Source organism: Rhinolophus hipposideros, assembly GCF_964194185.1.
Source record: "Rhinolophus hipposideros genome assembly, chromosome: 21".
Classification (NCBI taxonomy): Eukaryota; Metazoa; Chordata; class Mammalia; order Chiroptera; family Rhinolophidae; genus Rhinolophus; species Rhinolophus hipposideros.
In genome coordinates this window covers 30,730,119-30,748,173 of record NC_138067.1, presented here as the reverse complement: position 1 = coordinate 30,748,173, position 18,055 = coordinate 30,730,119, and the positions used below count along the sequence as shown (strand labels likewise).

General features: G+C 53.0%; 1 protein-coding gene across 5 annotated transcripts in view; it reads right to left on the bottom strand.

Annotated features, from left to right (window-relative positions):
* The window catches only part of GSE1 (Gse1 coiled-coil protein), a 418,445-nt gene that overhangs the window by 92,270 nt on the left and 308,120 nt on the right, over positions 1-18,055 (bottom strand). Inside the window, exon 1 of one of the 5 annotated variants that reach the window (XM_081030564.1) lies at positions 17,308-17,665. The exons of the other annotated variants lie outside the window; for them this stretch is intronic. Within the exon in view, the coding sequence (XP_080886690.1) occupies positions 17,308-17,344 (37 nt within the window). The 5' untranslated portion in view covers positions 17,345-17,665. Of the gene's footprint in view, positions 1-17,307; positions 17,666-18,055 lie in introns of those variants that run through there. 5 annotated transcript variants of the gene reach the window in all.

The window sequence follows — 18,055 nt, the reverse complement described above, 5'->3', positions numbered from 1 at the left end:
CACAGAGGGAGGGGATTAACCTTTTAAGCAAGCCACTGGCTGGCGGGCAAGGGCCTGGACAGGAGGGAGTGCAGACAAGCTTGATAGATCTAAAGGGGGGCGCTGGGGGTTACATCCTCCCCCGGGATAGCAGATTCTGATAACCCTGTTGGGCTCCCCTGAGGGACGCCAGGTCTCCAGGGTGGCAGGGACAAAGGCTAGGCTGCCTCCCACCCTGGCTGCAGATGGGTGAAGAGGAGACCCTTAGGGGGCCTGCCTTCTAGGAAACACAAGGGAAACCCACACAAAGCTCAGGAGAGCTGGAAAGCGCTTTCTGAAAGAACATCTGCCATGTTCCCAAACCTGCTCCCCCCATGGGCTCTGGGCACCGTGGCTGAAAAGCCCTTTAGAGGTAGGGCAGAGATGCCCAGAAAGGAACTGTGTGGTTTCAGGATCTCCTCTGTAAGGTCACTTCTGATCCTCTGGCCTTGTCAAGGGGAGCAAGGGGCAGCTTTATGGAGTTTAGCCACTGCTGACCTGCAGGGATTAAGCTTCGGGTTTTAATGGGATAGAAGAGGCTATGTCAGAGGGCAGGAGAGGATTTTAGAGCTGCTGAAAGGCACAGACTGGTGTCAGGAGGAGCCCTCCACACTGTGCTCAAACTTGCTGTGTGACCCTGGGCAAGTCACTTTCCCTCTCTGGGCTGCGGCTGAATAACAGACACTGGGATTTTCCCATGCTGGATTCGCTGAGGAAAAGCATTCTGGAGGGTCATTTATCCCATTTACAACTTCCAAGGCCAGCCCTCAATAGCTTCCTTTCTCTCCCACAAGAGCACAGGGGCCAAGCCAGCTCTACACTAGTTGGACACCTTCCAAGAAAAACTCAGGCTCCGGGGCTGCCTGTCAGAAACAGACGAGAGGCCTGGGTACCCCCTCCCCACATGTAGATCAGGCGTCTCCAAAACCAGTCCTCCTGAAGCTGAGCTCCTGGGGTGATGAGATTCTGCGCTGGCCAAGGAGACAGTACCACGTCTGCCCAAGTTCGCTGGAAAACCCCTACCAAGAGGAGGCTGGCAGAGGTCACCATGTGTCTCAGCCTTCATCCCTTTTTCTACAGAACTCAGCTTTGGTGAAATTTCCCTCAGATTCCCAGGAAGTTCCCCAGAACCACACGAAGGATGACATTCACAGCGAGTCCATTCTGAGCACTGAAGCCAGAGGAGGGAAAATGCTTCCCAGGCAGAGACGGCCAAAGCAAGGGTACTGCTGGCCGCTGCTCTGGCCTCCCCTGCTGGGGTGGCCCTGGTGTTGCTATTAATAACAGCAGTGAAAGTCATCACTTAGCTCCTTCGAGTTTCCAATTAAGATGTGTCGCTTGATATAGAAAAACAGCAGGTCCCCAGGACAAGGCTCCATTTTACAGCAGTGAAAACTGAGGTTCAGGAAAACAGTCTAGCAGAGTCAAATGTAGAGTTACTATGAGCCAGCAATTCCACTCCAGATATACACTCCAGAAATACAAACATGCATCCATACAAACACTCGTACAGCATTATTCACAAAAGGCAAAAAGTGGACACAGCGCAAACGTCCCACAATAAGAATGGAGAAACGAAATGTGGTCCATCCGCACAGTGCTATAGTACTCAGCCATCAAAAGGAATGCAGCACGGCCACACGCTACTACACGGATGAACCTTGAAGACATTATGCTAAGTGAAAGAAGCCAGACATAAAAGACCACACAGTGGCGCAGTCCAGTGACATGAACTGTTTAGAACAAGCAAATCCACGGAGACAGAAAGTACCAAGTGCTCATCCAGGGCTTGGATCATGGGGTGAAATGGAGAGTGACTGCTAATGGGTGCAGGGTTTCTTCTGGGGAGAAAAAAAAATTGTCCCGGGACTCATGATAGTGGTGACAGGGGCACAACTTTGTGAATGTATTAAAAACCATTGAATTTCACTTAAAGGGTGACTTTTATTATGTGTGAATTACATCTCAAAAATTTAAAAAGAACCAACAGAGGTTCACAGAGGTGAAAGGAGCCATGTTAGGTGGAACCGCTGGGGGCCTCCGCACAGGGTCTGAACTCTGTATGGTACTGTTGTCTCTACATTATGCTTTTTTGTGCCATGGCCCTGGGGGGAAGGGTGTAACTGACAGGCTGGAAAACGGGGAGTCATGACTGCCACTGAAATCAGGATGTTGGGGTTCAAGCCGTGGCTCTACCACTTATTAGCTGTGTGACCTTGGGCAAGTCACTTAACCTCTCTGTGCTTCAGTTTCCTCTTCTGCATATGGTGATGGTGATAAGAGTATTTGCCTGACATGGATTGTGAAGGTTGGATGAGTCAATCCATAGGATTAACTCCTTGCCTGGGATTTCAGGCACCCCCATAAGCCCCAAAAACCCAACACTCTCTCTTATACTCTCTTCTCTTCACAGTCTAAGTTTCCCCAATGTTCAGGCCTTTCTTTGCTTGTGTGCACACCCCTTCCAGGAAGCCCTCCATATGACTTATAGGTGTCCTTTCCCTGATCTTCTCTAACATCTGGAAGATGTCACCAAGATCCCGTGGTTGTGGGAACCTCTAGAAGCCCCAGGAAACCGAGGGAGGCATACTGGGTTCCAGAACAGCTTCTATTAGGTTTATGCTGCTGGCCCTGGAAAAGTTCTAATTTCTCCTGCTCTGGAAAATAAAAGAAAGGTGCCCTATCCTATTGGGCCTCCCTAGGGTGTTGTGAGGATGAATGGAAGTGTGTGTGTGTGTGTGTGTGTGTGTGTGTGTGTGTGTGTGCGTGCATGCTTATGTGTAAGAGAGAGAATTGCTTTGGAGACCTTCTAAAGAGACACCCCACTTCGAGACCATTGTATACACACACACACACACACACACACACACACTAAATCACTAAAATTGTTGTCTAGCATCCACCTGGGCCCCAAATCCAGTGCCACATGACAATGAAAACCATGTTTTCCTTCATCAAACTGTCACTTGGTGGTTTTGGTCCCCCGCCCCCATCCCAGCTCATTTCCCATTTCACTGATGGGCACTGTCACCATCTCTCCAGCTTCTACATGTGTCCCTCACTTCAGCCTCCTCCCTGGCCCTCATCGCCCACACGTGACACTGCCATCACGTGACCACCATCATGGCTCTGGCCTCGCCTCCCCCATCTGGGCTCCTGTCACCTCTGAACTATCCCTCTGCTTCCGTCCTCCGTTTGTTTAATATTATTTAGGTGGGTCAAGCCCCTACTCCAGGGGTTCCCTATGGCCCCAAACACAACATGGTGGCTACCAGCCCCACGTGGCAATCGAGCACTCGAAATGGGGTAGTGTGACTGAGGAGCCGAAGTTCTAATTTTGTTTCATTTCAATGTCTTTAATTGTATGTTTCGATGGTCACATGTGGTGAGGTCTAGCCCTTCACTCCTCAGAGCGTGGGCTGTGGACCAGCCACATCAGGGCCACCTGGGCTTGGGGAGGGTACAGATGACCTTGGGAGCCTAAGGGAGAGAAAGTCCCCATGTGGCCTGCCAGGCCCCTCTTAAATCAGAACTTGCCCCTTAAAATCCCAGGTCATTTGCGTGCACGGTACAGCCTGCGAGACGTCTCCTCCCTTTCCATCCCCCTATCTTCTTTCAAAACCCACCAACTCATCAGAATCTGCTTCCAACACCAACTCCTGTATGAAGCCCTCTACGATTCCTCCTGCCAAATGGGAACTTTCCATCCTCCGAGCCCCTGGAGCCATTTGCATCCTTCCAAGGCCCAGAGCTTGTCGTCCACTCTTGGCTGAGCCCTTGCCCTCCTCCGGTGGCCAGAAGAGCCTCAGAGGCATGACCTGTGACTTAGTTTCGTCCCTCCCCTCAGCCCCGCCTGGGCCTGGCACCTAGCAGGTGCGCTGGAACTGCCCTGGCAGTTGCCGTTGCAAGAAGCCAACGTCTCTTTCCAAACCAGGGCAAGAAGAACAAAGTTGGTTGCGGGCTATTTACTTTATTATTCCTTCCACTCGGCTTGCCCCACCGGTCTGACACGCTGGCTGCCTCTCTGAGCCTGCGCACCTGGGAGGTGACAGAGCCCTGAGTCAAAGGCATGAAAAACCAGGATGAAAAGCAGGCAGGTGGAGTGTTATGGGTTTCACTAAGCCAAATAAAACCTCACGTGCTTTTCATGAACCTCTCTGCAGGCTGGGATCAGAGAGGTGTCAGTTCACAGCAGGTGTCGGTTCTCCAAAAGCCCCCCAGACAGCTCACCTGCGGGACGCCAAGGCCCCTGAGAATCGTTGGTAGAGGCGGGTGAAGGGTGAGCCCTCCCCTCTCCAACCACACACTTGGCAGCGTCCCAGGCGCTCTGGGCTCTGAGGCTCTCCCCTGACGCCAAAGCCTCGAAGGCCAACAACGATCACGTGCCAAGGTTGTCCAGAACTCCTCCACCCTGGAGGAGGCCCCAGAATCAGCCCGCGTGTACGGGACCTGGACAGGCAGCATTTAATCCCATCTGGCCACCCAGCCTGCCCCTGAGAGCTGTTCCTCAGAAAAGCTCACTGCAAGGAGCAGTCGGTTCAGCCTGGGAACCGGGGGCCACAATTTATAGCTTGGCTCTAACCCCGGAAGTCACCAGAAACCTTGCTTTCTGTGTCCTACTACCCTGCCAGGGAGGGATCGAAACCCCTGCCTCCACCCCCTGCCTCCACCCCTGAGGTTCAGGCAGGAAGTGGCCTCAGCTCCACACAGAGACAAGTCTCCAGGGGATGCAATACAAATGGGCCTGTCCAGGCTGAGGGCAGGTGATAAGCCCCTGGGGAGAGCTGTCAAAACCCACACAAACCCACACAAGCCGGCTCCACTGCCTTCCCCATAGCACGTTGCGTTGACAGCAAGAACTAAAGTCCCAAGAAGCTGAGAAAACACACATCAACACAAGACTGTAATCACCAGCAAATGTGCCCTGTGCCTAGGAGTCTGCCTCAGAGCTCTGATCCCAGAGAGAAATAAGACGAGAACGACAGTCACCCTGACGATAATATCAATAGTAGGTAAACACGGAGCGCCTATTACGTGCTACACCCCATGCGAAGCACTTTAAATGTACAAACCCTTTCCATTCTCACAGCAATCTCAGGAAATACAATCCTCCACATTTTACTCAAGAGTAAACTGAGGCACAGAGCACTGAAGTAACCTGCCCAAGACCGCACAAGCAATAAATGATAGAGCCAGGATTCGAACCCTGGCCACCCCATTTCTGAGTCCGTGAAACTCTTCTAACACGCTATGCTCCCTTATAAACAGAAAGCTACGATGGGAGATCACTCCTGATTATTATAACCTGGGATCACAGGTTATAATAATCCCGCAAAAGCTTCTAGACGTCTGAGCTCAGTGGTTGGAAACAGCTTGGACCAAGGCGTGGAGGAGAAGCAGAGGAGGTCCGGCTAGACAGATGGGCAGGGCGTTGACTCCCAAGGCCTTGCCTCCCATGCTAGGAAGTTCTTTCTGTCAAGGAGGAGCAGATTCCAGCAGAACCATCCTGGAAATGCTAACTTACTATGTGGAATAGGTTCAAATACGGGGGGTGGGGAGGGGAGAGCCTGTTACATTCCACCACCGTCCACCACGGAGGTAATTTCAATACTACTAAACATTATCCTATTCCAGAACCAAAGGGTGCCCATCAAGTGGAAACCCTCCTCTCTATGGGGGTCCCCCACACGGAGCCCCAAGAGACTTTAAAAGAGAAACAGAAGCAGGGAAGTGGTGGCTTCCGGTTCTTTTCGTGCAGGCATGACCATCGTCAGTAATTCCACAGTGTCATGTTGTGAAACTTGGGGGGTCAGGAGCCCTCTCTCAAGCCAGTCCCAGCCCTGATCTTCCTGTAACTGTGCTAATGATTTGTGAGTTATCAGCGCCATCTCTAGACTGAGAAACTGAGGGAGAGGAGTGACAGGTTTCCAAGAGCTTCCTTCCGGATAAGTCACCCATATCTGGGTCATGAGTCTAGTTGGCTGCTCTAGCCACTGATCAACCCCTACGCGCCGAAGTCCACGATGAATATTTATGAGCCTCTCCAGTTCTACACTTTCATTTCTGGCACAAATTAATAATTTACCATGGAGTTTCATAAAAATCAGATGTAGCTCATTAGCAGCTCCCCAAAAGGCACTCCAGTCTTCCTACTGATTCTGGGGAGGGCCTGATCTTTCTTCAGTGACAAGTAATAATGCCCTTATTTTGAGAGACATCCCCTATTTGGACAGGACTGGTGAACCGGACATTGGGGGATCCCACTGCCACAAGAGTCCACATAGGCATGAGCCTGCCAACTGTCCTACCGGAGCACAATGCCTCTGCTTGAAGCCCCACCACACACATCTTCAGGACGCTTCAGCAGCTATCCCTGGAGAAGGGTGGCATCTTTTCCCCCAGTAAAGGCAAGGCCACTACCTACCTGGAAAGGGAGGCGGCAGAGGAGTGGAGGGTGTGTCACAGACTATATTTTCCAAAGAGGCAACATCAACACCGTCTCCCATCCCACATGCTATTCCAGCAACTTGCTACCCCCCAACCAAAGGTAGAGCCTAACTCCTCTACACGTGAACCTGGGAGGGCACACCCTTCACTCATAATGAACAGGCTGTGGCATAAGTGACACCACGCACTTTCTGAGGCTATGTCCTAAAAGGTCATGCAGCTTTCTCCTTGTGTGCTTGGACACCTGCTTTTGGAGCCCTGAGCTGCCACGTAGGAGGTACAGCTTCTCCGAGGCTACCATGTTCTAAGGAAGCGCAAGCCACACGGAAATGCTCGGAATGAGAGCTGCGGTCCCAGCCAGTAGTCAGCATTAACTGCCAGACACTCTGGTCACCAGATTACCTCCAGCCTTCCAACCTTCCGAGCTGAGCCAGATCATGGTGCAGAGACCAGCCGTAACCCACTATCCTTGAGTTCTTGGCCCACGGCATCCGTGAGCATAATCAAATGACATTGTTTTACAACCACCTGTGCTTACCTAATCCCCAAGTCTCCCTCCATCCCAGGGCGTCCCTGTCTCCTGCAGACCCACCCACAAACTCCCATAACTGCTCATCTGGCCTGCCCCACCAGGGCTGGCATCTTATGGTTGATGGAAGTAAAGATGGGTTGCAATTTGACTGTTAGCGAAACTTCCCAGAAAGGAAATGAAGGGCAGGGGGGAGTAACACCTTTGTCCCTGGGCCCTTAAGATCCAAGATAAAGGCTGATGATACTTTTGACAGAGGGGATGAGAAGCCTGTGTGAACGGCCCCCCTCTCCACACAGCTGCTGGCCCACCTCACCTCCCCCAGGCCTTTCTCTAACTGCTCTCCAGCAGGCAGCCCCACCCCGCTGGGCCCCTCCAGTGAGTTCAATTAAGACCCAGGCATTATCTCCTCCTCCCCTTCCTTTATGTTCCCTGCCTGCCCCCCTTTCTCTTGCAGATAATCACGGAAACCAGCAAACGGTTGACACAGTTACCAAGACAACAGAAGTTAGGACTGGCAAGGAGGTCTGAAAGCTAATCCTAAATGAATTATAGGACAAGAGTGACAAGGGGTGGAGACCAGTGTCGGGCAGCTTCAAAGGAGGCCCCAGGGTACCAGACAAGGTGCTGTCTGCCTCAGGGCTCTGGTGCTGGGGTCTGTCACTCACTTAAGGGTGACACTGGAGTCCTTTGGGAGTACTGAGGTCTAAGAAGAAATTCATTAAAATGAAACTCTCCCCTGAAAAGGGTGGTGCAACCACACCTACACCATCCACAGGACTCAGGGGCCTGGCTTTAACCCATTCAGCTTTGCTGAGGTGGGGGGCAGTGGGAAAGGGGCCAGGACGATCTCATCAAGGTGATTCCATTTCTTCTTTACTTATTTAGAACTTGCCATCTTGTGATCACGGCACAGGATACGGCCCCACTGGCTGACAGCCATTTCGGGAGTCCGAGCAAAGTGACCCTGAACCCCTCACTGGCTTCTCAGTCCCATGGTGCCCACGGGCAATGCCCACCCTGCCTGGGCCACCACCTCCGTCAAAAGGGACTCAGCCGGGCCCCTTGAGAAGGGTCCCCCTCCTCTGACACCAGTCCTGAATCCAGGACACAAGCAGCATGAAGCCCACAGCTGGGAACTATTAATCCAAACAGTAATCGAGGCTAATCGTTCTACAGGGTTTGGTCCGGGCTTCCACAAATTAACTCATCAAATGCTCACCACAACTCCAGGAGGTAGGCAGTACCACTGGCCCCATTGAACAGACAAGGAAACTGAGGCCCCAAGAAGGTCTAAGTAACCTGCCCAGACTCACGCAGCCAGTCGGGAGTGGAGGCAGGATCAAACCCAGTACTCTGACTCTAGAGTCCTTGTTCTTAATGAGCACTGCAGCGGCAGAGAAGTTGGTTGACCTTGACCTGGTAAGGCACCCCAGGAACCTCGGATCTGGGCCCATTACCCACCTCCTCCTAGAAGATGGGCCCTGAAACCCCACACATCACTTTCTCTCCAGGGGATTTTTCCTGACTGTTCTCCACCCTCCCTCCTGGGCCTGAGGCCTCACTGGCATCTCACAAATCACAACCCTATTCTCAAACTTCCTAGGGGCTCGGTCACTCCAGCTAAGTTTCTGTAGTGAGGCCAAAGTGTTAGACCATTTGTCACACTTAAGTGAGCATGAGAATCCCCTGGAGGGCTTGCAAACACACAGACTGCTGGACCCCCACCATGTTTCTGCCTTAGCAGATCTCAGAGGGGGATCCTGAGAATCGGTACCTTAAACAGTCTCAGCTACGACAGGTGCTGCTGGCCTAGGGAACCCCAATTTGGAAACTGCTGAGGTGTTAGCCCATACTCAGCTTCTACTCTTTCTCTCAATTCACCAACCCCTGGGTCACGAGCCAAAACAAGCACTCATTCCCTTCCTCACAGACCCTACACTCAGAGGCCCCCTGACCCAGCCCTCCTCCTGCAGGACCCCATCATCCTAAGGGGAACCTCTGCAGACTGTCCGTCTCCATGAGGGAGGCTGTCTGAGCCATCTTCCTAAAAAGATAGGACAAGGTGCTCCAACATCTGACCCATCTCCACCTCCAGACACCCCCACACACACCTCACCACCTCCAAGCTGCCAGTCCGGCTCAGCCTGCCACCCATCTCTCACCTTGGGCGACAGCAGTAGCCTTCATATTGGTCTCCCTGAGACCTCCCCTCCCCCAATCTATCTTGGTCCTACAGCCCGATGGTCCATTGAAGGCAAGTTACATCACCCTCTCCTCTGCTTCCAGCTCTCCCATCTCATGTCCCATCCATCCCCCCATGGCTCACACCCCTCTGGCCACATGGACATTGTTGGGGCCTCAGGGCCTTTACATACGCTTGACCCTATGCCTGGACACTTGCCCTCAGCTCTTGTCAGGGTTGACACCTCCTTCTCTTCCATCGTCTGCTCACACTCCAGCTACCCTCATCTCTTCCCTCACTCTCCTTTTCTCCAGAGCCTGTATCGTGAGACACAGCACAACGTGTGGATCGCTGGAACAGGTGCTCCACAGGGCCGCGCCCCTTGGGGGCTTTTTGGCTATATTTCCGTGTGCCTGGGCCAGTGCCTGCTTGTCATAAACATGTGTTGAATAATCAGATGAATTTGGCTGCTTTAAAGCCCTGGATTCCCACCCACTTACAATAGAATCAAGTTCACATGTCGCTGCCCTTAACACATTCAACACTCTGCAGAATCTGATTCGGACCCACCCATGGGCTTCATTTCCCACCCTCACCAAACTCCCTCCTCCCCCTAAAACTATCCTTCCTGTCCCTCCCGGGAGGCCTGGTACAAAGACTACCATCTCCCAAGGGCCTGGCCCAGCCCCCTGCTGGGGTGAGCTCTGCTTTCCACCATCTGGGCCCTGTCTGCCCTGCCTGAACTCTGAGGTCAAGGACTGGGCCTGGAGTCCATCTTTCTGGATTCCAGGGCCTGGCACAAAGTGGGAGAAAGACCCAAGAGCCCACAGCTACTGGCGGCAAGTGAGGCCCCTTCTGCTTGAGGCGCCATGCTGTCCACTCACTCTCTCCTTCCTGGGCCTCAAGTCTAGGACGCCCAGTGCCTGGAAGGGGCCGTGCTATCTGGACCCCCCCCCCCCCTTTATAGAATACACAGGTTTCAGAGCCCTTCCACTAGAGGGTGCTGCTGTGAAGCAGGGCAGACGTAGTGGCCTTGCTTCTCAAGTGCCCAACAGGGGTGAGACGGGTGGCTTTTTCCCCAGAGTAGAAAGGCCAGCTCTGTGGCCTCTTGGACATGGCCTCCACCCCCACCTCTAACCCAATCGTAGCCTCCTCTACACTTCCAGAAAATTCCACACAGGCCTCTAAACACCAGCAGTTGTCACCCTGGATACTCAATTCACACCCCCAACCACCACCAGGGCAGGGATGGCCCAGCACCCAGCATTCAGCATGCCTGACGTGAACTTAACATGCTGATTATTTTCAGAGCGGCTTCCCTATTCTTGTTCATCCCTACTTGCTGTATTGGCCTCCTTTCACCCAGCCTCAACCCCTCTGTGTACCTCCCTTCCCAGGTCCGCCTCCAATGCCACCTCCTTCATGGAGCCTTCTTGGATTTCCTCCACTAGGGTGCTCCTGGGAGATTCGAGAGCACTCTGTCCTTGCTCACCTTGCGCCCTGTTTGTTCCAGAAGCAACATGAGGATAAGGCACAGACCTCCTTCACTGCTCCTGCCGGGTCAAAACAGCGCAGGGCCTTGCACCCCGTGAGGCAGGCCTCACCCAGCTCAGGTGCTGATACCTAGGAGGGGACAGACGTGTTCTGTGTTCTGGGAGGACAGAACTAGGTCAAATGCACATGATGCATGTTCCGTGTATAAAGCAGCCTTCTAACAACCCACGGTGGTACAGCAGGTCAGGAAGGGGACCCCTAAGAGACCACCAAATCGAGAGAAGGGCGGGGTTAGGTCATCTGACCTCTGAGGTCCCTTCCAAGTCCAATGTTCCGTGACTTCCCAACCCTGCAGGCCATTAAGCAAGTGGCCAAATGCCCACTGGGCAGCAGTCCAGGCCTGGTCAGAGGGCGCTTCCTGTCTCGCTGCGGGAGGGAGGGAGGAAGACAGGGCAGCAGTGATCCTTCAAGGCCGTGGCTTCCGGTGGGGCCTGGCCTCTGGGACCGGGTGGGCTCAGGCTCTGGGGGCGAGACCTGAGCGTGGCTTAACACAAACCTCCCCCAGCCCCAGGACCCCACTCAGCTTCTAGCACAGCTGTCATCCAGGCTCAGGGCAACTATCAACCCCAGCCTGAGCTGTGGAGGGCCTGGCATTAGTAGGAAAGAGCCGGAAAAATGCATTTTCCCCTAAAGACTTGTAAAATAATTCTCACTGATTTTTTTCCCTTTTACCCCAAGCTTTCACAGCTCTAAATATGCCACACTTAGTAATTTTACGAGCACACCAAGCTATACATCACACGGTTTTATGTTCCTAAATTAACGAAAGGACTTTAAATCTATATGGAGCTCTTAAAAACAAAGAAAAAGAAAAAAAGCACGACATCTATTTTTATTCCCTCACCCCCAAGTTCCCTCTTTCCTTCTAATGTACCCCTACCTGCAGTAGCTTCAAAATTTCTGACTAGGTAGTTAGACCACCAAGGAGAGACAGTTCCAGATATGGATGAAAAACTGCTTTGCTGAGGACCCCTAAGAGGGGAGCCCACTGCCCTTTGGGGAAGGATACTTTAGGGGTTACAAAAGCCTGATTCCCCACCCCCCTGCAAAGTAGAGTATGATAGATAGGATGGACCATAGTAGATGAAGAGGCCATTTCTACAAACCCAGTCTTACCAAAAATCTAAGAAGAATTAAAAGTCAACAGGTCTGGCAAAGTCTCTGTGTTCTTAGTTGCAAAATGCCAGGGTAGACTAGATGACTGGAGGGGCCCATTTGCACTTGACGTCGGAGAGAAGGAAGCACAGTGGGGCTGCTCCATTCACACATGTCCACAACTGGGGGAAGATGGACAAGTGAGATGGAGCACTGGACTTGGAACAGAAGTCCAAGTCCTGACATTTCCTCCCATCGTTGGCTCTGTCTCTGGGAGCTGGGTGGCCCTGGCCAGCTGCCCCTCCAACCCTCTACTTCCTCTTGCATAGAAGGAAGAGAACCATCCTTGCTTCATTCTAGGGCAGGAATCCAGGTATCATAATGACTGCTCCGAGAGCTTAAAAGAAACTTCTCCTGACTCCAAGAGTCAAGAAGATAAGAAGCAGGAGAGTTTCCAATGGGGTGATATCAGATTCCCACCCATGGAGTAAGAACAACACATTTAAGCAAGAAAAAAAATCTTAATGAGAACCAAATTGAGCAGGGGGGTGGGAACCAGACCAGGCCCCTCAGAGAAGGGCTGGGCTGCAGCTGGGACAAAAGGGCCCCCGGCTTTCCCAGCCGACAGATGGAAATGTGGTGGCCCCTCCCCATTTCTCAGGGGTATCGAAAGATTAATTAGTGACTGCCTGGAAAGTGCTAGATGGGAGCTGAAATGCTTGTCCCCGCTGAGTTTCTGAGCTGTAAATAAGCAGCTTTCTCAATCACAACTGAAATAGCAATGTTGGTCTTTTATTTGACTCAGATCCCATTAGGCACAACCTGCCCCCAGAGCAGGCCTGGGGTGGTTCCAGACTGGGCCCCAAAGCAGACCCAGAAGCTTCCCAGGACAAGCCAGAGCTGGGCATGAGCTCAGTCACAGCTGGCAACTGCGTACACCCCCTCCCAGCTTCAGCTTCTGAGGTGACACCGGAGACTTGGGAGCCAGCAGCTGGAAGTTGGTGGGTTTGCTTGTCCTCACCTCTAGCTGCCTCCTCCACCCCAGGTGGGCCTGAGCAGAGACCCACCCAGCCTCACACGGGGTACTTTCTGGAAGCAGTCTGGGGGATGGAAAAAAAATCTAGCCAGCATCCCACAGGCCTACTGGGCCTAGGTTCACATCTCCGTGGCACTGCCAACTCCAGGCAGGGGAGACTGAAGTCTCTGGAAAGTAGGTCAAAGGCTGTGTAGAGAGGGGCCCAGGTCAGGCTGACCCTTGGACAGCAGCTGGGGACAGGGAAAATGTTCTAGGAAGACCCAGATTCTCCAAGAGCAACCATCAGCAGGCTGTATGGCTTTGGGCCAAGCCCTAGCCCTCGCTGGGCCTCAGTTTCCTCACTGGAGATTCTGGAGCATCCTTCCCAGCAGTGGACAGTCAATCCCTCAGGGAAGGCGGGGTCACCCAGAGTTCAGCACGGGGCCAGGGTGGGGTCAGCTGACAGCTGAGGAGTCCTCCCTCACGAACTCCAGGAACAAGATAAGGGGGCCGGCAGGGCGCCACCGCCAACACCAACCGCCAATTCCCTCCCTCATTCGTTCAACAAATATTTATTAAGCAGGGACTCTGGAGCCAGACTGCCTGGGGTCAAAGCCTGGCTGCCCCATTTACTGTCTGTATGACTTCAACCTCTGTGCCTCAGTTTCTTTAGCTGGCAAGTGGGATTAAATTAATAGCATGTCGAGTACGAAACGGGTACTATATAAGAAGTAGCTGCTGTTTCCTCCTCATTATTTTTATTTTTAATACGGTTATTATTGGTCTGGCGCTGAGCTGGGAATGAAGGAAACACACAGTCTCCGCCTGCCTGGAGCTCCAAGTCTAGTGGACTTCAGGAAAGGGGGTGTCTGAGTGCATGCCCACAGAAGGAAAGTTTAAGACGATTAGAGACCCCACTCATCCACCCACTAGTCTCAGCTTCCTTCACAAATGCCTGTGCCCCCTTCTCCTAGCATAGGACGTATCCCTCTGCTGGACATAACCCCCACCCCCCATCAATGAATGGGCACATAGGGACCAGATACTGTGTCGTGGGAGCCAAGGGCCCAGTCTAAAGACCCAAGTTCTAGTCCCATTTCGAACACTAAGAAGCCCTGTAACTTTCTGCAAATAATTCTGCCTTAATGATAATAATTTTGAGCCATCCCTTGCTAAGCATTAAGTTGGTGTCAGGCACCGTCTTCAGTGCTTTGTAAGGATTCACTCATTTAATCTCTTAACCAGAGTTCGGCAAACTTTCCCTGTTAAGGGCCAGATAATAAATATTTTAGGCTTGGCAGGCTTTATTGTAACTACTCAACTTTGTTGTTGCAGCAGGACGGCTGCCACAGACAATGCATAAAAGCAGGGGTGTGGCTGTGTGCCAATAAAACTTTATTTACAACAACAGGCAGCAGGCCGTGGATTGCCAACCCCTCCGTTACACTGATACTGAGGTCAATACAATTATGGATCCCACTTTACATATGGGAAAACGGGGGCCCAGAGAGCTCCAGTCACCCACCCAAGGTCACATCTTGGAAGAGGTAGAGCTGAACTTCAAACCTCCACTGCCCAGCCTTCGTCTTGTCACCTGTCGAACAGGAGGAGCAGTGCCTGGTGCCAGTCTGACTATGAACCACCCCCGGGGTAACGGCTGGATGAGCAGGTTCTGGGCCCTCATTCCCTGTGATTACAGACACTGTGACAGGATCCAGCTCGAGAACACCTAGGTGTCAGGCACCCACAGGCAGGGTTCTGTCTCTCCAAGGGCGCAGAGCTGCCACCTCCAGGCCCTTCCTTCCCGAGCTAACATGGTAGGCAGCAGCTAGCGTCATGTCCTCGTCCACCACTTGCGAGCTGGGCAAATCGCTGAGCCTCTCTGAGCCTCACTTCCCTCTGCCGTGAAATGAGAAGGCGCCAGCACCTATCTCACTGTGTGGGAGTGAAATTTACAGAAGATTCCTGTGCAGCCCCTTGCAAGGGGGGCTGACAGCAGGCAAGAGCAGCAGGTCACGCCTTCTGACTATGGCTACTACTCCGAGATCAGTTAACTGAAGCCCAGGAAAGCAACAGCATGTGATCGTGCTTTTTCCCAGTTAAGCTTCTACACTATTACACCAAAATTATAAAGTACAAGATCCTAGTGGGGGGATTAGAAAAGAGAAAACTCTAGTGGGGGACAAACCTCCCACCATAGGCAGGGACTGACTTAGGCCCTGACCTTCCCACACTCGTCACCTCCCTGGGGTCCAGTCCTGCCTCTGAGGGCTTTTTGTCAGCCAGGACTGATTTCCCTTAATTGCTTTGAATTCCTATCCTGACACTTCCTCCTTTTCTTTCTGAGGCTCCAAGTGTAAATAGAAAATCAGTCACCTGATGAATAAATATAAATCAGCAGCCACCCACTGGCAGGTGAAGTGGGGTGTAGATTACAAGCAACTGTGCTTTTAAGATGTCCTGTACTTAAGAAGATTCATTCTTGCCACAAACCTGTATTGTGTATCTACAAGGCAAGGCACAGTGTGTGTGTGTGGAGGGGGGGTGGGCACCGGACCTGTGTTATGGATACAAAGAGCTGTCCCTGCTTTCCAGCAGCTCACAGTAGGGGGTGGGGGAAAGGTGCACAGAGACACCAGCCACAGAAGGAATGGTCAGCCACATCTTGGGTTCAAAAGGCTCTGATTCATTTCACCAGGCACCAGCTCTCATCCCATCCGGCTCTGAGCCCCTGAGGACTCGGCCCTCTGTTAGAACATAACCCTTCTGTCAATGGGGGATTCTGGTTCTAATTTGGATTGGATCTGTTCAGGGCAATTCGGACAGAGGCAAAATGCTGGATTTGCATTTCAGGCAGTGAAGGAAATAGAGATCATGAAGGAAGGGGAGACCCTGAAAAACATTCTTCCTATGAAAGTGGTGTAGACACCAAGCATGAAACCCAGAACTTGTCCATTCTTGGGAAGGGCGAGGGATCTAAAACAGTCACAAAGAAACTCAAAAAGAGTAAATGTACAGATTTCACACAGAACAGAGAGAAATCCTTCCTACGTTACCCCCCTACTCTCCTCCCCTTGCTCTCTCAACTTGGGGAAAACGTGTATCCTGGTTCAAGACAGCCAGGGCCAGATCCAGCAGAGCGGGGTCCTGCCCAGGCCCATTCCTTCCACTATGCTCCTCCCAGGAACTCCTGCGAGGTGCCTGTGGGCACCTCAGCCAAAGTCACAGGGCTTTCTGAGCAGAGGGAAAACAATCAAAACCCAACATCCTGCACGTGCATGCTCCCCAGCAAAACAGTTCAGAAACAAACCTCCACAGGCAGCCCTTTCTACAGAATTTTAAAAGCCCCAACAATGAGAAGCCCAGAAACTTCTCCTGTCAGCACCCCAACGTGTCCCCACCCCCAGATTCATGGACGCCCTAACTTCCATAGGAACTGTTCAATGCCCAGGCAAGATGAAACTCTCAAAGGACGGAAGGGAAAATAAAAACACAACTCATTCCTAGAACAAGGTCGCATGCAGACCTGCCTTCCTGACCTGTGAGTCATGTGGCCCCGCCGAAGGAGGCCTGGTGAGTTACAACCGACCCCGCGGGCATTGGGGGTGGGTGACAGCTCGGTGGCAGGTAGGGCCCCAGGGATCACCAAGGCTCCCACATCCCTCGCCAGGGACACCTGGCTCGACAGCTTCCCCTTAGCTTACATGTAATTATTTTTAAAGTTTCAAAGTCCAAATAAGGTGAACTCAAGAGAGACGCCCCCAAACTCCCTGCTGTCAGCCCGCCGCTCCCCTTTGGTCTGCAAGTGCGACTTGCCCCGAAACAGAAAGTTACAGGGCAAGCTGCTGTCAGCGCGCAAGAAGGTTAGGAAAACAGGAAGCCACGCAAACCACCCTCCCGAGCTTCCCCCGGCCCCCTCCTCCGACCTCGGCAGGCACAGAACCTTCCAGGGAATCCCGGGCAGGGAGGGGGGCGGGGGGGGGGGGGGGCGGGCACGCCACGCTCGCGCAGAGACCGCGCACGGGGCTGCCTGGAAGGGGAGGAAAATAAGCCCCGGGACTGGGGGCGGGGGAGGGCGCATGCCATACGATCGCGGCGGCCTGCAGGAAAGTAACTTCACACCCGGTGCTTAATTCACCTCGCAAGGCTTGAGTGCTCCGACCTCTCGCTGCGCCGCCGCCGCGGAGCCAGCTCCCGGCAGACAAAAGGAGCGAGACGAGCAACCCCCGGCGGCGGCGCGGTGGGGGCGGCGGGCGGGTGGGTGCTTCCCGCCGCACGTAGCACACACACCACCCGCTGGACCGCAGCGGGAGCAGCCGGGGCCGCGCGCGCCCGCCTGCGAGGGGCTCGGCAGACCCACCGCGCCAACCCCCAAGGCTGGGGAGGCCTGGGGGGTCGCATGGGGTGGCGATCCCGGGCGCGCCGGCGCCGCGCAGGACCCGAGGAGGCGCACAGCTCGCTTACCTGGTAAGTAATACAGAGGAGGTTTCAATCCAAACATGATTCAAATTAGAATTCCATAGTGGCCAGAGAGGGATGAAGAAGGAAAAAAAAATTCTTAAAACCCAGCAACGAGACAAAAAGCGCCGTCCAAGCCACGGCGCTCAAAAATGTCCAAAACAATAAAATAAAGGCAGAAGAGCGATCCCGACAGCGACGGGGAAAAAAAAAAAAATCAAGTCTTTTTTCCCCTCCCTAAAATGATCAAAAGGCTCTCTCCCCGGCCAGCGCCCAGGCAGTTTCGGCCACCTTGGCCCTGGCAGACCCACAGTGAGGTAATTGACGACCAAGGACCGGCCGGAGCCTCCACGGCTGCCCGGTGTCTTCGCCGCGTGTGTATTTTCTGTCTTTTGGACTTGAGATGCAAATAAAAAAAGGAGGGGGGCGCACGGCGGAGGGAAGCAGGCGGGAGAGCCGAGAGGAGTGCGAGAAAAATAAAGGGGGGAGGTGAGGGTGATGAAATTGGGGGGTTAAGATCTTCAAGGATTACTCATTTGAAAGAAGAGAGAGAGAGAGAGAGAGAGAGAAAAGCAGCCCCCAAGACGTGCGAGTAGCAATCTCTCCTCCATTCAGCCATTTGAATGTCAAGGGCGAGGGTCAAGGGACCTGTTTCCAACAGGGTTTCACGTTCAGAACCAGAAGGAAAAAGGAAGGGGGGGCAGCGGGAGGGGGGGTATCTCTTGTTGCCAAGGAGAAATCGGCTTTGTTTTCG